Raw genomic sequence first — 23,679 nt, 5'->3', positions numbered from 1 at the left:
TTGGATGATTTTTAAAGACAGACACAGTCACTACTGAGCTATAAAGAGTACCCTGTCTCTGGAGATAACACTGTGGGTTTCAAGTGGTACAAAAGGCAAAGAGAAAGTGAAAGAGAGAAGTGCATTGCTCAGATTGGTTACCTTAAGAATAATTTCTAATGTAAAGATACTAGTGAAGACATAATCTGCATTGCCTAGGATCTGAAAAATAAGCACAATTGGGTTAGTGATTACTCAGCGTGACTGAGACACATACAAGTGTGTGTGTTAGCGACAGACAGCAGCAGAGGACTAGTGAGCTCATGAGTGAGAGGAGAATGGAAGAGAAGATGGGGGCTTTACCTTTAGAGCAATTTCAATGGTGAAAATGACAGTAAAAAATATATCAAAATAATAGAGGATCTGCAAAACAAAAGGGAATGGGGGGGGGAAGGGAGGGAGACCCGTGAGTGATCACTGTCAGAGCAAGTCACAGTTTGAAATCAAAAAGCACAGCTGTTTCATCTGGAAGGGTGAGGAGGAGGGTGTAAGCGGGGGGGGGGGGGACTTTGCAGCGACATCGAGGTGAAGGCAATGGTTAGGCTACGAGCAGCACATTTAAATAGCATCTTTCTTCATTTACTATTGCACCCCACACATTTTCATGACAAGACCAGTGTTTCCCTCTTAACCAAAAGACATTTTTCAGCATTGCCCAAATTAAACTCCAGATCCCCCCCAATATATTAACTTCTAGTAGAAAATGTGCAACTTTTTGTCCTAGAACTGTCCCCACTTCAAGTTTGTTGCAGTTGTCTCTTGTAACAGGAGAAAAATCTGACTTCAAAAGATAGTACAGCAGCTGCTATTCAATCGCAAGAACAGTACTGCAAGGCCCTGTACTAAGAACAAGAACAGTCTACCTTATACTCAGAGCTTTTTTTTCTGGGAGAACATGGTGAAACAGAGTTCCAGAATCTCTTTGTGGAAACAAAATTCTCAAAAAAAAGTTTAAAAGTTAATAAGGGGTACTCGTGTGTTTCCTTCATTTCCCTGTTGAGAGTTGCAGCTCTTTTCCCAGAAAAAAAGCTCTATTTATACTTAACCACACTTTCCAGCACAAAGCAGCACAATAGCCGTCAAAAGAATTCTGTGTTGCTGAAAAGAGATAGCCAGGGATTTGTGTCTGTAGCTTCTTTTCTTTAAGTAATGATGCAATCATAAGCATATGCAGGCCTTTTTTTTGTTGCAGCAGCTCGTTTGCATATTAGGCCACACACCCCTGATGTAGCCAATCCTCCTGGAGCTTACAGTAGGCCCTGTACTATGAGCCCTGTAACCTCTTCGATGATTGGCAACATCAGGGATGTGTGGCCTAATATGCAAAGGAGTTCCTGCTACGAAAAAACCTTGCATATACTTGCTTGAAAGTCAGCCTGTTCAAATTGGTGGGACTTTCTTGCAAGTGAACATGGCTATGAGGCTTATTGTGAGTCCTACTGAAACGACCAGGAATTGTGCCATTAGCTTAACTGTAGCCAGTGTTTGACCATACACAAATGAGATGCCGAAACAACTCTGTATTAGCAATCAAATTCTCTGTTCGCTGAGCACTGTTAACTACACTGTTAGAAGTACAATTTGTGATTGTGTTCCTCTTGGCTTACCTCCACCGTTAGTTTGATTACTCCTCACAGAGTTATAGTCTCTAAGGGAAGAGCAGAAATCTCCTCCTTTCACAAAATGAAAAGCCAATTGAACCGAACATATGTAAAGGTACATTAGAGAGCAATCATTAACCAAAGCAGGAAGGAAGCTTGTGTCACCCAATTGATCCTTCCTTCCAGCTTTAAGCTTTATGGTAAGCATTCAGTGCCAATGCAATTAAAGATGACTGGGCTGGGCTTCTCCTTAGCACAGTGCCACTGAAGTCTGAAAGTACTTTATGCCGCTCAGTGGAATTGCTCTTAATTATGCCATCTGAGTCAGATCAAAAGCTACCCTGTATTGCTCATTTCCTGAAACTGACAATGTGAATAATTTACGTTGAACGTAACGTTGTGCGGCCTGGAGCACTGACCAAATTAACCTACAGATCACTCCTATACAGGGTCACTGAAATTACCAGCACACTTAAAAATAATTTGAGGATGGCAGCCAAGTGAATGTGATGATTTGTAACTTCAACAATGTGCATGGCCAGGTCTTTTTTTGTAGCAGGAACTCCTTTGCATATTAGGTCACACCTACCTGATGTAGCCAATCCTCCTTGAGCTTTCAGTAGGCTCAGTAGGCCCTGGAAGCTCTTGGAGGATTGTGTGGCCTAATATGCAAAGGAGTTCCTGCTACAAAAAAGCCCTGTGCATGGCACTTCCAAGGACAAGAACCTTTCTAGTGAAACTTCAGTCTAGTGTTCTATACTGCTTTAAGAAGGTTTTTTGGGGGTATGTGTGTGTTTGTGTTATTGTTTTGATTTAGGAATCTGATTGTTCTATTAATGGAACTCCATGAGTGACATTCAACAGCGATATCAAACAGCTGTGCCCATAACCAGAGATCGCAGAGAGACTGGTTTAACACTGGTTATGTTGGATTTGCAGCTGTTTTCTATCCCCAGAGCAGCATGAGGATGCCAAAGTGTCTGGGATGGCAATCTAGGTGAAAAACAGCTCGGAGCAGGTCTTCCGCATGCAGCGAAGCATGTGCCAGAAGAACACCTGCAGGTAGCAAACCAGATGGCGTGTTGATTCTTATTTAAATCATACTCTGTCAAATTACCATGGGAAAAAAGCCATCCCAAAATGGAATGAAGAGCTGGATAACTTCTTGAATAATGTGGAAGACAATCCAGAGATGCTAGCCCAAGAGGAACAACAAAGGAACCCAGCACAAATGTACCTCCATAGCTTAGAGCTCTCAATAAGGTAGAAAATCTTGTGTCTGGATTGTACCACTTTAGGATCATTTGAACGTGTGAGGTGCTCAACTAATCCTTCACATGAAAAACTTCTTCACGTAGCTTGTCAAGAAGGGTTCTGTATCTTTCTTAATTCAGGGGTGGCCAATGGTAGCTTTCCAGATGTTTTTTGCCTACAACTCCCATCAGCCCCAGCCAGCATGGCCAATGGCTGGGGCTGATGGGAGTTGTAGACAAAAAACATCTGGAGAGCTATCGTTGGCCACCCCTAGAATATACCATTGTACCCCACTATCTGCAGACTGAAACAGTAAAACTGAGACAGGTTGGTGGTGAAAAGTGCTGTAAAGTGACACCTGACTTATGGCGACCCTGTAGGGTTTTCAAGCCAGGATGCTAACAGAGGTGGTTTGCCATTGCCTGCCTCTGTGTAGTAACCCTGGTCTTCCTTGGTGGTCTCCCATCCAAGAAATAACCAGGGCCAACCCAGTTTAGAAGCCAAGATCTGTTGAGATCAGGCTAAGCCTGGGCCATCCAGGTCAGAGGCAAGTCACCACAGTGGAAATTAGGCCTCGAAGAAGCAGAACACACATTCTGGCTTCCAAGAGAGATGCAGAGATTGTTCCCACACTCTCCCTTGCTGAATTCTGAGAGGTTAATAACCACCATGCATAGAGTATGAACTAAAAAAAGAAAAGATCTGGATAACTGCAGCCAGTATTTTTCTACCAACTTCTTAGGGAATGAAGCTTAATTGTACCATAACACCACAGTGAAGTATGGGATACTATCATGAAATCAAGCTGAACTGTACCACTCCAGACTACAGCTGGGGGGTGGAGGAGGGGAATTGTATGTTTCAGTGCTCTCCCACATACGGAAGTCCATGCACATAGCAAACTAAAGGTAAAGGTAGTCCCCTGTGCAAGCACCAGTCGTTTTCGACTCTGGGGTGAAGTTGTATCACGATGTTTTCATGGCAGACTTTTTATGGGGTGGTTTGCCATTGCCTTCCCCAGTCTTCTACATTTCCCCCCCAGCAAGCTGGGTACTCATTTTATCGACCTCGGAAGGATGGAAGGCTGAGTCAACCTCGAGCCGGTTACCTGAACCCAGCTTCCGCTGGGATCGAACTCAGGTCGTGAGCAGAGAGTTTGACTGCAGTACTGCAGCTTTACCACTCTGTGCCACGGGGCTCTTTACTCATAGCAAACTAGTGACCTACAATACTAGTTTCCTAAGTGCAGTTTTTAACAGAGTGGATAATTCAGTTCATTTAATTCTCCTGACTGTGTTGTTTTGCTTGGAAACTGCAAGGAAATGGTTAATTTATAACCATTGTTCTCAAAGACATTTTACAACAGAAAAGTCTTTTTATGTCAATAATAAAGAGCAGGAGCTCCAACTGAGAGGTCCAAATCTATGTTGATGCACACACAGAACTAATAGGCCTGCTGGCTTCCCATTCACTTCACTGGAGAAAATGCCTCTGTGTCCATGTTTCTCTTTGAATTCCATACAGCTGCCTCTTCCACTGAACCATACTGGGCAGGCCACAAATGCAGGATATGTGTGCAGTGAAACTACAGAGTCAGTAGGAGTTTTTCATGAACGGCTACAGTGGCTCAAATGTCACATAACAGGGGTGTCTATCTTCTGTTCACCAGATAGACTGCAAGAAGACTCCTGAAATCTAATAAAATCATTACAGCTTCTACACTGTTTTTTTTTTTTTTAATTTATAAAACTGGTCCATTTGGTGATGTGTGTACAGAGAGCTCATGCTGTGCTATCCGAATGTAAAGTAAAAAAAAAAATGCTTTTCACAAAGCAGAAAAAAAGGAGGAGGCTTTTAAAGAGGCACCTAAATATGCCATGAATTCATATTACAAGGTATGTTTTTCAAGGAAAGATGTTCTTCCTTAGGAGTAACATTTGCTATAAAGGACTGTGCAAAGTTTTCAGGCTCTTTGAAGCAGACCTTCTGATTCTAAAAGAAGCTCAACTGATATGGACTCAAATTCTTTTGTTTAAAATTAACAAAATTAGGCTTTTTTTTCTAATCTCAGGTAAACTGGAATTCCATCAATGATTCGTTGACTGTGAAAAGAACCAGATTCTTCTTTAGATAATTGCAAGTTGCATCCTGTTCATCTATCATGCATAGACAGGTGAGACAGAGTATTTAGCAATGAATCTGGCTTCCTCAAAAGTTAAGCAAACAAGCAATTTCTAGCTCTGGAGGCTGTGTCCAGGCCTATGTTCTGTGGGCATGTCTATATTCCAGATTCAGACAGTCTAAAGTAATTCAGGCCTATGTTCTGTGGGCATGTCTATATTCCAGATTCAGACAGTCTAAAGTAATTCCCACTTCCCAGAGAACATGGAGAACCACACAACCCCTATCTCTATGTCACCCGTTTTTCTTAACTAGCCTTCTGCTATGCAAGCCTTACTGAAATAAGTTCTGAATTTCAGAAGCAGAACAAACCTATACCCAGAAAATATGCAAAAAATGTATTTCAATTGCACACAGAATTCGAGATGCAGATTTCCACAACACCAGAAGTTAAGAATATCTGCACAGAACACTTTTTGGACCAACAGGGATAAAGCAGGCTGGGTTTCCCTAATCTGGCTGCCGAACTTTGTTCTGAACCAGCTTCAGAGGAGCAAGGAAGGGAGGGTGGGAGGCATACTTGATTCCTAACGGAGGAGTGACGGACAGGGTCCTCAGCTGCCAGAGAGATGCTGCTGAGCAAGATGAAAAAGAGGATCAGGTTGGTGAAAATGTTATTGTTAACGATGCGATGGCAGTGGACCCGAAACCTGCAAAGAGAAAGAGAGAAGGGAAAGACACTGTTGGAGACATTGTTGGAGAAAATTAAGACCGTGCCATGTTTGACAGTTCTCTCAGTTTTCAGAGGCCTAATTCATGTTCTACCACTTCAGACTGTAGGTAGGTATAGGGCTTACATGTCTGAATGCTGCTCCGTAGAAAAGAGTTCTCTGCATACAGGAAACTTGCCATGTCAGGCAATGTGGTGAAGACAAGGCTTTAACAGGAATGCTAACTAAAAATCAGCCTGCTTAAAAACTATTTGGATCCACAAGCCTGAGTTATTGGGTGATATTAATAGATCCACCAGCTCTGCAGAGGCCACTAGGAGCCAAAGGCCACTAGGAGAGGCCTCCGCAGAAGCCACTAGGAGTCTTAACCAGATATTGGTCCAGCTATGACCACAGAATCTATAATGGATTCATCAGCCATGTATCACAATTAACCTACTCAGAACAGGTGGGTAGCTGAGCTGGTCTGAAGAAAAAGAACAAAGTTAGAGTCCAGAGGCACCTTTAAGATAAACTTTGTTCTACTCAGAACAAAAATTCATTTGTAGGTTATGACTTGCAACACGTGTAGTGCTAGATACATGGCCGATGGAATTCTTTAGCACCCTAAACACATCAGATATGAGAGCTCATTCTGTTTACGGGAGCAACTGTGTTCTTTTTAGACAACTCTTTGGGTGATAACAGACTGGCACTTTGGGCCGACTCAGAGACGCCTCAGAAATCGACTCGAAAAATCCTTCCAAATGGCAACATCTGCTGCCCGTCCCATCCCGTCCCCACTCTGTCCTCCAGTCTCTGGAGAGCAGCTCAAAAAGCTACCACTTTGGAAGCGGTAGCAAATGTTAAAGTTGTACACCAGTTGCCTCCTTGCCATCTGGAAGTGGAAGGATGCAAGCAAGGTGCCTTGGTGTGTGAAACTGCCAAGCTGCCCAAGCTGCTTCCAGTTCCCTCCCTCCCTCCCTTAAAAACTGCCTGAAGCACTTGAGTGCATGAGCACTTGAGCACTTAACTTGCTGGGGGGGCGGGCAGAAAGAGTGGTTTGGCTTCTGAGGTGTCCTGCTATCTGATCATGCCAAGCCGCCTCCTGGACGGGATAGAGCTGCTTTGCTGGGGTGTGTGTGGGGGCTTTGGGATGGCTCTTTGTGAGCTGCCCCAATTCAGGACGCCTCCTATTCACCCCAAAATGTCTGTCTGTTATCAGCCTTTATTTGCTTAGTGTGCCAAATTGTGATAATCTGCTTACTGGGTAAAATGGGAGGAAGAGTTTGTGCTGTTTTTATTTGATATTTAAATTGTCTTTTATTATTCTCGACTTGGAAAATTTGTACAAGAAAAGCAGATTACAAATTTTCAAAATAAATAAATGCTGATATGGTGGCCATGAAGACCTAATTCCTCAGCTGTCAGCTCTATAAGCCTGAGGTGCTTCAACTTAATGTCCAAGACCTCCTGTGGTCTTATTAGTCCAAGTGACTGCTGTCAGTGTGGTCTGTGCATCAACAGACTCCCCAATCAACCTCATGTGCTGAGAATCAAGAACACTCATTCAGTATGGAATGTACCTTGGATGGAATACACTAAGCAGACGTATATCCTTCTCAATTCATTGATTTAACTGCTAGTAAGGGAGACAATAAAAAACAACCTCACAATCTACCTTTCCTATAATCGTCCAGGACAGAGTACCAGCTAATAAGTGGGCCCACATCGTCCCCTTTGAATTACCCAGCCAGGTCTCTCAAGATCGGCTTCTTCTTCCAGAATGAAATCATGGATGATAGATGTATTTTAAAGTACCGACCTACTATTAAAGAGGAGCAGAGTAAGATTTGGTCGGTAGCTGAAATGACTCTCTGAAGTCTGAGAAGAGAATCAGGAGACAGAAAGATTATTATCAGTATCTTCTTTCTCAGTAACCGAGATCCATCTTACCATTGCTTGGTTCAAACATAAAGGCCAAACAATTGGATTTTATCCTCAAGCCCACATACTCCCTTCTCCATCTGGTTCTCTTCCCTTCATGCACTCTTAATTCCCTCCCTGGTAGGACTTTTTTTGTAGCAGGAACTCCTTTGCATATTAGGCCACACACCCCTGATGTAGCTAATCCTCTTGGAGCTTATAGTAGGCCCTGTACTAAGAACCCTGTAAGCTCTTGGAGGATTGGCTACATCAGGGTGTGTGGCCTAATATGCAAAGGAGTTCCTGCTACAAAAAAAGCCCTGCTCCCAGGTTTTCTGGTCACAGCTAGCCATACTTTGCAGTTATATCTCAGCTGTCAAACAATGGCTTGTTCTTGCCCTCCAAAACAGAATTGGATACAACAGTTTAATGATGGTTTCCAGTTAGGTTACATATTTGGGTGGAAGGGCAAACTAGAGTTTGCTGCAGAATGGAGGGAACTGGAGCATGAACAAAGGGGGGGGGGAGGAGGAATGTATAAGATTCGTTTATGTAATGCCAGACTTTGGTTTGGTGTTATATGTAAGCCAAGTCCATTTCTCTCCTTCCTATGAATTAGACCAAAGAAGGAAATAGCACCAACACTAGATTATTTCAAAAGTGATAGGGAGGGACGGTGGCTCAGTGGTAGAGCAGAAGGTCCCAGCTTCAATCCCGGGCATCTAGGCAAATAGGCGTGAAAAACCTCAGCTTGAGACCCTGAAGAGCCGCTGCCAGTCTGAGTAGACAATATTGACTTTGATGGACCATGGGGGGGTCTGTTTCAGTAGAAGGCAGCTTCATATGTTCATATGGACAGTACTCCTTTCCCTCATACAACTCAAGTGTTAGCCACTACTACTACTGCTACTGCTACTGCTGCTGCTACTACTACGTCTTCTTTTGGGGAAAAAATCATACATTTATGCATTTTCCTAAAATTTGTGGAGTTTTCAAAACAGCATTCATAAATTCCACAGGCCAGAAAAAAATGCCTGCTTTATCAGTCTGCTCCTTTTCCTTGTGGTGGTCCATGGGCCATCTGTTGAACTGACTATCATATGGAGACACCCAATAACCGCAAAGTGTTTGGTGGCCACATCAACTGTCATTTTGGTTGTGCAAAATGAGAACAGAAAATTGCCCCCTAAGGCCTAGAAGTTTAGAACAGACAGTGGTGGACAGAATTCTTAAATTTTAATCTGGGAACTTAATATAGGATATGCATTAACAGAATTATACAATCAAATATTTGGTCATCCAGGCCATCTAGTCCAACCCCTTGCTCAATGCAGGATCAGCTTAGCGCATCCTTGACAAGTGTTTGTCCAGCCACTGCTTAAAGACTGCCAGTGAGGGGAGCTCACCACCTCCCTCAGTAGCTGATTCCACTGCTGAACAACTCTTAACTGTAAAAAAGCTTTTCCTAATATCCAGCCAGTAGCTTCCTGCCCTAAATTTAAACCCATTATTGTGAGTTCTATCCTCTGCAACCAATAGGAACAACTCCCTGCCCTCTTCCTTTAGGTTTTAGTTTTTGGTATCTGTAATTTAATGTCTTGCATAATCGCTCTTTAGGTTGTGTGTAACCTTCATAACCTCACTGATAGAGGTCAGAGAGATCATGCTGGCTCAAAATAATGGCTCCACCCCCTCTAGCAAAGATGCACTGAACTGCCTTGCTATTTTTTGGTTTCCAGAATCTATACAATTTAAAGTCTCTCACATCAATGGCAGTACCATGAACTTCCTACAGTAAATATTTTTCAGATGTTCTGCAAGGAAGAAACTTTCCACTGAACACAGGACACTGCACAAAATCTGTGTTTTCCACAGAAGCAAGCTTTCTCTTCTTCTTTTCACATCTATAGAGCATGCAATGAAACAGCAACCTCAAAATACCTGTTGCTGGGGCTGAAGACGAAAAATGCACTGGCGTCTGGCATTGGCACTGCTTTCTCTTTGAGGTGTAGCTCAGACATTGGGCGTGGACGAGGGCCAACGGGCATCTCAGGCTCTTCTTCTTCTTCCTCTCCTGGAAGGGATAATGTTTAGTTTTTAATACTGTTAATCAAAAGCAGCTTTTTGGATTGCCTCATAGATAACATGAGAATAGTCCTTTTGCATTCCCTGCAAAGGTCTTCAGTGTAGCTCAGAAATGGTGGCCATTCCCTCGTGATGGGGAACAATTTGCATATTAGGCCGTACACCCCTGATGTAGCCAATCCTCCTGGAGCTTACAGTAGGCCCAGTACTAAGAGCCCTGTAAGCTCTTAGAGGATTGGCTACATCAGGGGTGTGTGGACTAATATGAAAAGGAGTTCCTGCTAAAAAAAAAAAAGCCCTGGGAATAAAGATCATGTTTCAGCCAGCATGGAATGAAGAGGATGCAGCTGCATGCTGAACAGACATTAGAGAGTGTGCCTACCTCTGGCTATGTATATTTTTTCTTCTGTATGCCTGAGTAAGTAACAGTGGGCACTGATATTTGTAGCCAAGTTACAGGCTAGGGTCTGATCATGGATCCTCAATGTGATGAGTAGTTTGGATGTGACAAGGAGAAAGGAAATATGGCATAACATAACAGTTTTTAAGGACCACATATAACAAGTAACAAACCACCCCCCCCCCCCAGTTTGACAGCCAAATTACATCCACAGTATAGAACACTAACTCCACACACCAAAACTATCATCAACAAGAAAGATCAAAGAAATTTCCTGAATGGTAAGAGTTAATCAAATCGACCTGACTTCAAAGACAGCATCGGAGCAAGTTCCAAGGCACCACCACTGAGAAGGCACAGTTTCAAGTCATTCCTCCCCAACCGCACAAGTACCATTCCCTCACAGGCCTCACTTTCCGCTTATGATGATGGGGTGGAAAGGATATAGCTGCTTCTTCATATACTCTGACCCAGACTGCTTAGGCCAGGGGTGTCAAATTCATTTGTTATGAAGGCCGGATCTGACATAAATGAGACCTTGTTGGGCCAGCCATGTTGGGTTGGGCCAGGCCTATTTAAGATTAGGAAACTTTATAAAGGACACAAAAACAATTAAATAATTTTTTTTTAAAAAAAACTTAAAACATGCTTAAAACGTTAGCATGTTGGTCTTTAAGATGCTTTCTTTGTATTTCTCCCATGGGATCCAGGGAACTGAGCCAAGGAATCGCTTGCTCTTTCCTTCCTTCCCCTGGGAACCAGGAGGAGGAGAAGCCTAAGCCAATAGAAGGAAGAGAGGCTTGGCTTAGTAGGTCTGCTGTGTGATTGAGAGAGCCTGGCAAAGCAAGCTATCCCTCCTCCACTTCCTCCCCAAGGAAGGAGCCTCAGCCAATGGAGAAAATAGAGGCTTTGCTCTGTAGCTTCTGTGCAATTGAGCAAGCCTGGCAAAGCAAGTTGCGATGCAGAAGGAAGCAAGAGATAGGGAGAAGGAAGCAGATGACAGCCAGTAGCTGAGGTGCATGATAGGAGCCTTCTGAGGGCCTGAAACAAAATTCTAAAAAAAAAAAGTTTAAAAGTTCATGAGGGGCACCTGTGTGTTTCTCCTTCATTTCCCTGTTGAGAGTTCTGGCACCTCTTTTCCCAGAAAAAATGCCCACATTTTCCAGCACAATAACCATCAAAAGAATCCTGTGCTGCTGTAAAGGGATAGTCAGGTATTTGTGTCTCTGTAGCTTCTTTCCTTTAAGTAAAGGTGCAATCATAAGCATACTCAGGCCTTTTTTTTAATAGCAGGAACTCCTTTGCATATTAGGTCACACACCCCTGATGTAGCCAATCCTCCTAGACCTTACAGTAGGCCCAGTACTAAGAGGCCTGTAAGGTCTTGGAGGATTGGCTACATCAGGGGTGTTTGGCCTAATATGCAAAGGAGTTCCTGCTACAAAAAAAGCCCTGCACATGCTTGCTTGAAAGTCAGCCTGTTCAAATTGGTGGGACTTTCTTGCAACTGAACATGGCTATGAGGCTTATTGTGAGTCCTACTGAAATGACCTGGAATTGTGCCATTAGCTTAACTGTAGCCAGTGTTTGACTATACACAAATGAGATGCCGAAACAGCTCTGTATTAGCAATCAAATCCTGCCTGCAGAGGTCACCTGAGCATTCTGAAACAGAGCCACGACCAGAAGAACCCCCAAACTTCAGAGTTCAGGGGTACTGAGACCTTATCTGGGACAAGCCAGCATGGTGTAGTGGTTAGAGTGCTCAACTAGAATCTGGGTTGAATCTAGTTTTGAATTCCCTCTCTGCCATGGAAGCTGGCTGGGTGACCATGGGCCAATTACATGCTCTCAGCCTAACCTGCCTCACAGGGTTGTTGTGAGGATACAATGCAGAAGGGGAGAATGTTTCAAGCCATTTCGGGTTCCCACTGGGGAGAAAAGTAGAGCATCAATGAAATAAATAATGCCCCACCCCAGTCAACCAGATTCCCTCCCCTCGAAAGCTACATTTTACCCGGACTGAATGAAAGGCAGTGTAATTGCAGTTGATGGATGCTGGGAGAAAAAGTCCTGATGCTGGGAAAGACAGAAGGCAAAAGAAGAAGGGGCGGCAAAAGATGAGATGGCTGGACAGCATTGCTGATGTAACTAGCACAAATTTGAGCGGATTTCGGAGGATGGTGGAAGACAGGAGGGCCTGGCGTGACTTGGTCCATGGGGTCGCAAAGAGTCAGACTCAACTGTGCGAATGAACAACAACAAAAACCTATGAGCCCCTTTGAATATGAAGCATCTGGCTGACACAGAGAACTGGGAGATTTCTACCATACTACATGGCTTGTTCTGTAAGCTTTGGTCACTTGGAGTAGAATGTCATTCCAGCACCTTTGCTATCGTGCATCTGTTCTCTAATTGCAGCATGGTTTAGCTGGATTGTGTGGCAAAGTTGTCCCTTCGAAAGAGCAGAGAAAGGGCAGGTGGGCAGAGAGCCTGCCATTTCTTCCATCTCTGTGATTCATGCACCCTGAACAAGATAACACCTGTCCTTGAGTATTTTTCCCTCAGACAAATTAATACCTCACAGAGCATTCCCTCAGGATAGACATTTTTTTTCCCTAACAAGAGACAGAAATAAATTCTTGGAACTGTTGCTTTTTTAGAATTCAGGAGAGAGAGTGAATTAAAGGAGACAGACAAAGCTAAAACTCTTGAGCCAAGTTCTTAAGCAAGAGAGCTTCAGGCACTGTAGAGATCTGTGACTACCCCTCAAGTAAGAAATGCCAAGAAGGGATGCTGGATGGCCTGTGGGGATACAGAGAAGGTTTGAAAGAACACTTTGAGGATTTCAGACACCTGCAAAAGTTTAATGTGACTTTGGGCACAGACCAACAAGAATATATTTAAGAAAAAGTCCACAGATGCCATTTGGATAATTAGTTAAACAGAAAAACTACAAGATGATTCAGAAAATGGCTATAATAGGCTATGGTGTCCTGTCAGTAATCTTCAAAGCAAGATTCTTGCTTTGGACTCTCCTTAATTCCATAGTGACTGCATGTACACCTTTCGTCTATTTTTATTTTTCTTTAAAGGAATTTTTTTTAAAAATTAGATGCTCCAGCTCATCCCTGAATCAAGAATCTAACTGTGAGAACTGCACAAAAAGAAGAAAAGCAGCCCTCTCTGCAATGAGATGGGCCCCTCTCCTTTTCCCTTTAATTCAAGAAATCAGCTCAAAGTAATTTCAGGAGTTTTTTTGTTAAATGCTCAGGCTCAGCCATTTGGGAACACTCCTATGTGTGCACTTCAGGAGGGTCTAGATCAGGGGTGGCCAAACTTGCGTAACGTAAGAGCCACATAAAATAAACCTCAGATGCTTGAGAGCCTCAAGACATGAATGTCAGATATTTGAGAGCTGCAAGGGGAGGGAGGGATGCAAATGGATGAGGGGAGGGAGGAGGGTAGGAGAGGTGGAAAGAAAGCAACTTTAACATTAAATGCATTCTCCAAGCTGCCAGTTGGCTTGGCTAGCAGAAGTGATTAAAAGAGAGAAATACTTTCTCCTAGCCAGCCAACGGGGCAGTGGGGGCTTCAAGAGCCACACAATATGTGTGAAAGAGTTAGATGTGGCTCCCAAGCCACCGTTTGGCCACTCCAGTCTAGATCACATCAAGCCTGAATTCTCCCTAGAAGCTACAACGACTGGATTGAGGCTATTCTACTGTGGTCACATTAGAGAAGACAAGACTCTCCGGAAAAGACAATAATGCTAGGAAAAGTTGATGGCAGTAGAAAAAGAAGACCCAACATGAGATGTATTGACTCAATAAAGAAACCCACAGCCTTCAGTTTGCAAGATCTGTGCTTGAGGTAGACTGTGTGTTCTTGATGAATGAATCACCATCACCACCACCACTTCCTCGGCTGCTGCAGGAGATGCATACAACCGTGTAGCACAAAAAACAACTGTGGATTCTTTAGTTGGATGCAGGAGAAGAGAGGGCAGGGTAGAGTTGTTATTATAATAAGCCCCTGGAGAGCACTGGGATCTGAAGACTTCAAAGGCAGCAAAAGAAGATTAGTAAGAAAACTGGGCCAGAGTGAGCTTATAAAATACTAAGTAAAGGCTACCGATGGACCTGGACCTTCTCAACCCAACCTCATCTTAGTATCTAAGTAATGCACGTAGGTAAGATGAGACTTCAGTAGAAAAAAATCAGCAAGTTAGCAGCAGCCAGCATGCAGAGCTCATCCGTGGCTGCCATGAAGAGATGAAGGCAGCTAAGTAAGATGATTGTCTGCAGTGCCCATGGATTCAAAGTGGTGAATCCAAACATGGGTGATACCAGGGCTTATTTTGTAGCAGGAACTCCTTTGCATATTAGGCCACACCCCTGTGATGTAGCCAGTCTTCCAAAAGCTTACAGTAGGCCCTGTAAGAAGAGCTCTGTAAGCTCTTGGAGGTCTGGCAACATAGGAGGGGTGTGGCCTAATATGCAAAAGAGTTCCTGCTACAAAAAAAGCCCTGGGTGATGCTATGGACCTAAATGTAAGAACTGGCAGATTAAGGGCATGCAGGTAGTTGAAGTAAGCAAGCAGTCAAGGAGGTAAGTGGTCCTGGGCAGTGTGAGAGGGGCTCTATTTAGTTCAACAATAAATTGCTCAAACTAAAAAGCCAGACTAAAATCAAAAGCTCTGGCAGACCAGATGGATCCGCATTGATACTCTGCATTGTCTGAGCTGGTAGTTATGATACCGCTTTCTGGCCATCTTCACTGGAGGCACTGAAATGCACCAGGGCACAACAGAGCAATCCTAAATAGAAGGGGTGGAATTCTAGCAGGAATTCTACCCCTGATGTAGCCAATCCTCCAAGAGCTTACAAGGCTCTTTTTTGTAAGCTCTTGGGGGATTGGTTACATCAGGGGCATGTGGCCTAATATGCAAAGGAGCTCTTGCTAGAATTCCACCTCTGCTAAATAGAGTTATGCACCTAATCCCACTGACTTCCACAGAATTGGAAGGCTGTAGGGTTGCTGTGCAAGTCACCAGCTCCATCCTCTGGCAAACTATCACAGCACCGCAAGGAGAGTTTCAAGAGCCCTGGCATCTTACCCTATAAAATCCAAACACCCAGGACTGAACTAGGGGAAGTAAGCAGAGTGAGGAGCTGTCTATTTGGTTCTAGAACTGAGAACAGAGACTGAGCAAGATCTTCCCAAGATGAGTTTAGATGAGAAAGCCTATCAAAGAGCCAGGGACACTCCTAGCATAAAGTGTTGGAAAGTGCTGTCAATTCTCAGCTGACTTATGGCAACCCTGTCGGGTTTTCAAGGCAAGAGATGAACAGAGGTGGTTTGCTGTTGCCTGCCTTTGTGTAGCAACCCTGGACTTTCTTAGTGGTCTCCCATCCAAGAGCTAACCAGGAATGACCTTGTTTAGCTTCCAAGGTCTGATGCAACCAGGATAGCTGAGATTTTTATGTTTGTTTTTAACTGTTGTGAGCCTGTTAGGGGAGGGCAGGATATAAATTTGATAAAATAAATAAATAAATAAATAAATAAATAACATTTTAATTGACGATCTGGCAATAATTACTGTTTTTGTATGGCTTCCCAGTGACCAGACAAATCCAGATAAGGCTCTCACAGAAATCAGACACACAGCCAATTTATGACTCCAACAGGCCGAACTGAAAAAGATGGGTGGCCATGTTAGTCCGTCTGTAGCAGTAGAAAAGAGAAAGAGTCCAGTAGCACCTCCAAGACTAACAAAATTTGTGGTAGGGTATGAGCTTTCCTGAGTCACTACTTACTTCTTCAGATACTTCAGATTCAGGTATCTGGAAAAGTGAGCAGTGACTCATGGAAGCTCACAACCTACCACAAATTTTGTTAGTCCTGAAGGCACTACTGGACTCTTGTTCTTTCCTACAGGCCAGATTCATTGTGTGTAGTCCTTCTATGTGGTTGAGATGCTGTTCTTTCCTTCGCCCAGCAAAAGAGGGCAGAGCCGCTTCCCCCACTTCTCCCAATGTGTTTAAAGAGAAGAATCCTGCCCCCTCCCCCAGCAGATAATGGTAAAGTTTTCTGAGTGCTGTAGAGTTGTCTGTTGATAAAAATGTTTTTATTATATTTTACTGTTTTATCGTATGTTGTACTCCACCCTGAGACCTACGGGGAATGGGCGGAATAGAAATATACTAAAATAAATAAATAATAAAATAAATAAATAATGTGACAACAAAATCAGTTTTCAAAGACTGGTTGAGTGTGAAGGCTTTTTGAAAGTCAGACTGATGGCACCTGAGGGAGGATCCTTGGCAATAAGTGGTTGAGCCTCAAGAAGAGAAAAAAGCTCAAAACAATTGAGGCAAGATGAGAAATGATGACATCCACAGCAACCTGGCTATAAGAAAAGGCTACTCAAGCAAAAGCAATACTGTGAACAAATAACTACAAATATATTCTGTTATTTCTATTCGATCCCGAACCATTTTCAATTGATACTTATATTATTCTATCTAGGGAAGTCAAAAATTCAAAATTCAACCAATAGTCCAATGCCACCTGAATTTCCCATAAATCCAGTCAATAGTCCAATTGTCATCTGAACTTCCTCAGTGAATTAAAGTGCTTGTGCTGAAAAGATTAGTTCCCATTTATCACCTTCCAATGCGCAGAGCTTGGATTGTTGAAAGGATGCTCCTGTTCCAGCTCAGAGGATGACACGAAGAAGAAGATATTGGATTTATATCCCACCCTACACTCTAAATCTGTCTCAGAGCGGTCACAATCTCCTCTACCTTCCCCCCTCCCACAACAGACACCCTGTGAGGTAGGTGGGGCTGAGAGAACTTTTTATAGCAGCTGGCCTTTCAAGTACAACTCCTGTGAAAACTATGGCTGACCCAAGCCCATTCCAGCAGCTGAAAGTAGAGGAGTGGGGAATCAAACCTGGTTCTCCCCGATAAGACTCTGTGCACTTAACCACTACACCAAACTGGCTCTCATAGCTGACAATTGGACTATTGACTGAATTTATGGGAAATTCAGATGGCAATTGGACTATTGGCTGAATTTTCGATTTCTGACAGCAAGATAAAATAATATAAACTGAAAATTGTTCAAGATTGAATATAAATAACAGAATATATAGTTTAGTAATTTGTTCACGATATGGTTTATTCTCCTCTTCTGTGAATCTCTCCTTTGTTATTATTATAAGAAAAGGCTGGCAGAGCAAAAGCCCACCTGCATGCAGAGACAGCATACGAGGAGAGGTCAGCTGTTGTTCCAGATGGACAGGATGAGAACACATTGCTGACACTCGCGGTACAGCAAGCTTGGATTGCTAATGAGCACAAAGAGCTTATCATGTTCAGTGATCACCGGACAGCTACTAAGCAGACAGCAATAAATGGGAAGTGGCTGGAAAAAAATTATATCCAAATGTACATGGCAAACACCCAGATGTTCCTCAGAAGCAAACATCTTGGGGCCAGACTGCACTTTACCCTGTTACTTCTCTTGGTTGCCCTGTTGCTTTTAACAACAACAACAAAAAAATGGCATTGGCAGGCTGAAAACTGGACCAGAGGACCCGAACCCTTCCCTCAGGCTGCTTTTCAAATTAAAATGCTCCTCTACAATGGGAGAAAAGATACACTCCATATCTTTATTCTTTTAGGTGAAAAAGCAGCTGAGGTGGGGTGGGGATTTTGAGCTGAAAAAATGTCCAGAGAGGAAACGTTTAAACAGCCTTCATGGTTTTTTTCCTGGATCTTCTGAGGCTACTTTTGGTTTTTATAAACAAAAAGGGGTAAAAAAAATAACACGGAACTCAGCATTTGGCCTTTAAACACTCGCTTTGCATGCACAGGCAAATTTAGAAAGTGTTTCAGATACTGTTCATTTTTTCTATAGCACTTTGACAGTCAAAGGTACTTTACAATCCCAATATGATTCATCCTTATATGATTACTTAATATGATTCATCCTTGGACTGTCTCCAATTTCAGAGATGGGAAACCAATGCAGAGAGGTAGGACTTTCTCTAAGGCCAGTCAGTGTGTTTATCACTGAAAATAAATTTGCTTCCAAGCCCCTGGAGTACCCTGGCTCATGAACCTCCTGGATGCATAACGACCATGGCTACAATGGTGGCATCCACACAGTGTTGCAGCACTCTATGGACACTGCCACATGAGGTTTCTTCAAGAATGCGAAAAGCCAAACCCTCTAAGCAGTGGCAGGCACATACAACCAGGGCTTTTTTGTAGCAGGAACTCCTTTGCATATTAGGCCACACACCCCTGATGTAGCCAATCCTCCAAGAGCTTAAAGTAGGCCCTGTACTAAGAGCCCTGTAAGCTCTTGGAGGATTGGCTGCATTGGGGGTGTGTGGCCTAAGATGCAAAGGAGTTCCTGCTAAAAAAAAAAAAGCCCTGCATACAACTCACTACAGACTGGGCATCACCATGTACACAGTGGTTTAAGTGGTCTTCTCATGGCTACCACAAGTCCAGCTGTCTCATTATAGACCCTTAACTGTCAAGGTTCTTTCAACAGAAGGAAAGCCAGCACTGCCTGTCTCAGAGGGGGATGTCTCAGCTCACTAAGGAAGAATCTTCTGTGTTCACACCCAAAACTTTGAAAAATGTTTACTGTCTTTAAGTAGTGATCACATACTTTCTGAGAACTGGAGCTGTCTAAATTTACGCTTGGCAGATATTAGAATAATGAGTAGCCTTAGAGGAGAGCAAATGCTCACAATTTGCGCATTTTCTATCTTGCCTGTATGAAAGGAAGATAGAAGTGAAAATCTGGTATCAGGTTCAGAATTCTTCAGAATCTCAGCTTTCATCTGAATGCGAAACCCCGCCCCCCCCCCAACTTTTTAGCCCCAATGGCTGGAAGGATGTCCAAAGCTAGAGGTGGGCTACTGCGGGATGGTTTCAGGGGTCAGAGACTATAGCTTTAATGCTCTAGATAGATCCTTGCCTATTCCTGTGGCCAGTAGATATGCTATATATTTTATGCAAGCTAAACAGATGAATGTATATTTCCTTAGCATCTCAATGTACATGATTTACTCAGACATCAGAATTTGTGATAATCATAACAATGTTGAGCATGGAGTCTGCAAACTCTAACCCAGGGGTGTCAAATTCATTTGTTTTGAGGGCCAGATCCGACATAGATGAGACCTTGTCAGGCTGGACCATATGTATAATAAAATGTAATGTCAGGTAGCAGAGATATAAACTTTATAAAGGATACAGCCAAACACAATTAAAGATTTTTTTAAAAAAACCCTGAAATAAATACATTTAAAAAATTAGCACTCTTACAATATTTTGTTTATTTAACAGTTTCTGATAACTGACACTTCTTGCTCTGAATTATTGCATCAAAACCTGAAGACAATGTCTGTGCTGTAGCAGTCTTGAGTATGCTGTTCAGGTGTTGTTCAGGTGTGTGTTAGTAAGTTGCAAATCTACTTCTGATTTATTGACATTCATTACAGAAATCTCACAGTCAATGCTTTGATCCTAAGACCCAGGGGAAAACATGAAATGGCTGGGCATTGTGAGCTTTTGCATATAAGTTGCTTCGTGTGCTGTTAAGCCAGTGGAGAAAATAGAGGCTTTGCTCTGTAGCTGCTGTGAGATTGAGCAACTCTGGCAAAGCAAGCTGAGATGCAGAAGGAAGCAAGAGAGAGAGAGAGTGAGAGTGAGAAGGAAGCAGATGACAGTGAGTTGCTTCTGGGACTGACAGGAGCCCACTGGGGGCCTGATCCGGCCCTCAGGCCACACGTTTGACACCCATGCTCTAATCATATAACAAATACAGTGTATTACAATGGGCACATTCACACTACACTAAATAATGTGTTTTGTAATTGGATTTTTGCTATTCTTACACAGTAAAAAAACAGTTGCAAAATATTTTATTTAGTGTAGTGTGAATGGACCCAAATTCCATTGGGTTAAAAATCACAATATTAGTTAGAGTTCTGCCAAACAACATTTCTGATACAACTGCAAAAATCATTTTACTTTTCATAAGAGCTTATAAAAAAGAGTCTTGTAAGCTTTTGGAGGATTGGCTATATCAGGGGTGTGTGGCCTAATATGCAAAGGAGCTCCTGCTAGAATTCCACCCCTGCTACTAGCCTATGACTTTTATCAGTTGACATGGATCTCTCTGTGATGCAGCAGTAGCCACCTGACACATCTCAACCTCAGCCTCTTGTGCTGATGAAAAAAAGATGATGGAAGCGAAGACAGTGAGTTACCTGGCGTTTCCGTGGTAGGATAGGGATTCTTTTCTTCGTTTTCATTAGGCTGATATTCATCTACATTGCTCTGGCAGAAAGAAAAGGAAACATGATAGAGCATTCATTACTTCATTGATCCATTCATTCACAAATATGATCAGCTTCAGGGAAACAGAATGGGATCAAGCAGCAAACCTTGTTAGAAGGCGGAGACTCTCCATCAGCAGTGATCGATTTCAGTTCAATTTTCTCTTCCTTCATCTCCCCCTCTATGGCTGGCTTCTCAGGCTCCTGCTTCTTTTCAGGACTAGCTGTCCTAATAATTCAACAGACGCGGGGAAAGAGCAAATGTTCATGGAATACAAAATAGTGCTTTCCACTGTAAAGAGTATATAACCCACCCTGTCAACAAAGACCTGGTGTTTGTTCTTGGAGCAGCACACCTGCCACCTATCTTCTTTAAACTCTACTTAAACTCACCCCCCCCCCCACTCACCTTGGCTCACAAAAATGGCAACATGCTTTTGTCTGCATCATGCTCATAAAACATCTTGCAAAAAGACAAGAATGCCAACTAGGAACTCTGCTAAGTGTTAATGGCTAAAAAAGGATGGCTTCGTTTCTCCATTTAGGACATGTTTGACAATTTCATTTCAATTGCTATTGCTGTTCTCTTCTCTGGTTACTTTACAGCAATAGCTGGGCCAGCTGAGCTAGTGGCAAGGTTTAAACTATGGGTGAGATCCCACAGGAGATTTGGCCTGACCTAGCCATGCCTCCCCTCTGGATTTAATGTGCAATCACATACACACATCTGCCCCCTTCCCCCTTCGAGTTCCACCTGTACTTCGTCTTAGGACAGGCTGGGCCTGGATTAAATAGCTGCAGGGAACTTCCTGGCAGCAAATCTCTAAAATGCATGCAGGGCGTATTTCCCCATTGTCTGAACAGCTGGGGTGCACAATGCACCTGCCTTGTATGTGCAAGAGCAGTCCTCTTGTGTGTGTACAGTCTGTGCCTCTCCCAGCAGCAGGATGGGGGCGGTGTGGTTGCAGCAGCATGCATCAAAGAGCACTGGCTTCTTCAAAGCTGGGATACTGCCACACCAAATTCCCAGTGTGATCCAATCTATACAATGTTCTAAAACTTTAGCATGCTTCCTGGAGAATTTGATCTCTCCACTGCTCCCAGTTTCACCTCAGGCTGATTGTTTAACAGCTGTTCAACACTGTAACTTCCTTGCACCATCATTTTATACCTATATATTCTAGGCGCTTTTCTGTTTGCTAGAGAGTTTAGGGAGATTTGGAGGATTAATCGTTCTTAGCAACCCAAAAGAAGGCTGGGAACATACAAAGGCAAGTAAAACCAGTAAGGTGAAAGAGTATTTAATAGAAAATTCCTGAATACAGGGGTGGAATTCTAGCAGGAGCTCCTTTGCATATTAGGCCACACACCCCTGATGTAGCCAATCCACCAAGAGCTTACAAAGCTCTTTTTTGTATGCTCTTGGAGGATTGGCTACATAAGGGGTGTGTGGCCTAATATTCAAAGGAGCTCCTGCTAGAATTCCACCCCTGCCTGAATATAATCATGTTTGGAGACAAAGCTCCTTTGCATATATTTCACCAGAAGGAAAGGTAATGTATCTGTTTAACTGCTGAGCAAATTGATGATAGATCACTGAAACAAAATGGGAATTTTCTGCTGGGTACCATTCCATCTGATTCTCTTTGTCTTTAATGATTTTTGCATATTCTTAAGGCAACAGGTGATGGCCCAACAGATAGTACTTCCCAAACCACTTTGGGACACACATCCAGGCTCTAATTTGGGGGTTGAGGGTACTTTATCAGAATTTCTGATCTTTATACTTCAAGTATAGGAATTGTTTCAGCAGTATTAGCCAGTTTACATGGCTGACTACCAGTAATGTTAGCTGTGCTATCTGATCCTCTGAAGACAATAAAATATTCTGCTGAGGGGTACCTACCCTCTCCCCCCCACTATGAATTCAAGCTGGGTTGACAATACCAAACCAAGGGTATAAGAAACTGTCATCTGAACATACTCCTCCTATCTAGAGAGCTAACCCCTTAACACTTCTTTGTATACCACAAACAAAGAGTTTACCTAGCTAGTTTTTTCCTTTCTTTTTCCTCTTCCTCTTCTTTTTGGGCAGATGTCAAGCTCTCAGCATCAGCAAGATTGTCCACAGCAATGGCCAAGAAGACATTCAGTAGGATGTCTGTTTACATATTCCCTTAAAGAAAACAAGTACTGGATAGGGCAAGGGAACTAAGAAAGTTCTAAGCATTTTTGTTAAGTGTATCTGAGACAGGGACACAAACATCTGCTGGGGAGCGACTGCTTTTCAAGGGGATTTTTTCAGTTTGGACTCCAGTGTTAGGAACAGTTTACATAAAGAAAGGCTGTAAAAATGATTTGATTTACCATGGAAAATGGCGATATAACACAAGGAACTGTGCTTGATAGAAGCGTACAAGAGCTTCAGCAGTGATCCCACTAAATTTTGGCTCCTCTTTTGTGGCCCACTGATAAAGCCTTAGCATGTTTAGCGAATGTCAGTTTAGATAAATTGCAAAGAGACATGAAAGTGCTCTGCACTGGGATCACGGACGCAAAGAACATCATTCTAGGACCAGAAGGCCAGTGAAGCAGGCTGTTTCCTTACAGCAACTATTTCAAGGGCAGACATGCAAAACAAAGGCAGGCATTCTAAGGTGACATGTGGATTTTCTTCCCACCTTCAGTTCCTGCCTTCGCATAAGAGCCAGTACCATTCATTTTCAAGCAATGGTCAGAGAGACATCAGATACAAAGTCTGAGGGATCTAAATTAGAGGGAAGGTTAGAGCAGTCTGGTTAATAAAAATACAGGTTCTATGTCTGAGAATGTGATCTGCAGACTAAAAGGGTTGTTGGGTTTAGGTAGCACTACACTTCTATGCTTTGTTGAAGCCTTTGGTTTGAGTCTACCCAGGCCTCAGATTCAGTGGGAGCTCACAGGAGCGCTGCTCCTGAACCTTTCTGACAGTTCCACCTCCTTCTACTCACCTTGTCCATTGAATAGTAGTTGCAGCTGCATAACAATCCCGGGATGAGCTCCACCACCTTTTTTTCTATAAAACAACTCCTGAGTCTACCCATATGCAAATCTGGCTATATGCAATATTGATACTGAAGGGGGGGATTCAGCTTCCCTGGATTATTTTCAAGCACATGTAGGGCTTTTTTTT

General features: G+C 43.0%; 1 protein-coding gene across 1 annotated transcript in view; it reads right to left on the bottom strand.

Moving 5' to 3' along the window:
* The window catches only part of LOC132575754 (voltage-dependent L-type calcium channel subunit alpha-1C-like), a 621,373-nt gene that overhangs the window by 125,154 nt on the left and 472,540 nt on the right, over positions 1 to 23,679 (bottom strand). The window contains exons 16-21 of the mRNA XM_060244444.1: positions 22,554 to 22,668; positions 20,616 to 20,736; positions 20,439 to 20,508; positions 9,593 to 9,725; positions 5,596 to 5,725; positions 142 to 201 (exon numbers count right to left, since the gene is read on the bottom strand). Coding sequence (XP_060100427.1) covers positions 142 to 201; positions 5,596 to 5,725; positions 9,593 to 9,725; positions 20,439 to 20,508; positions 20,616 to 20,736; positions 22,554 to 22,668 — 629 coding nt within the window. The remainder of the gene's footprint in view (positions 1 to 141; positions 202 to 5,595; positions 5,726 to 9,592; positions 9,726 to 20,438; positions 20,509 to 20,615; positions 20,737 to 22,553; positions 22,669 to 23,679) is intronic.

The sequence above is a fragment of the Heteronotia binoei genome, chromosome 8 (genome assembly GCF_032191835.1).
Source record: "Heteronotia binoei isolate CCM8104 ecotype False Entrance Well chromosome 8, APGP_CSIRO_Hbin_v1, whole genome shotgun sequence".
In the NCBI taxonomy this organism is placed as follows: domain Eukaryota; kingdom Metazoa; phylum Chordata; class Lepidosauria; order Squamata; family Gekkonidae; genus Heteronotia; species Heteronotia binoei.
This window is presented reverse-complemented; position numbering and strand designations above follow the sequence as displayed.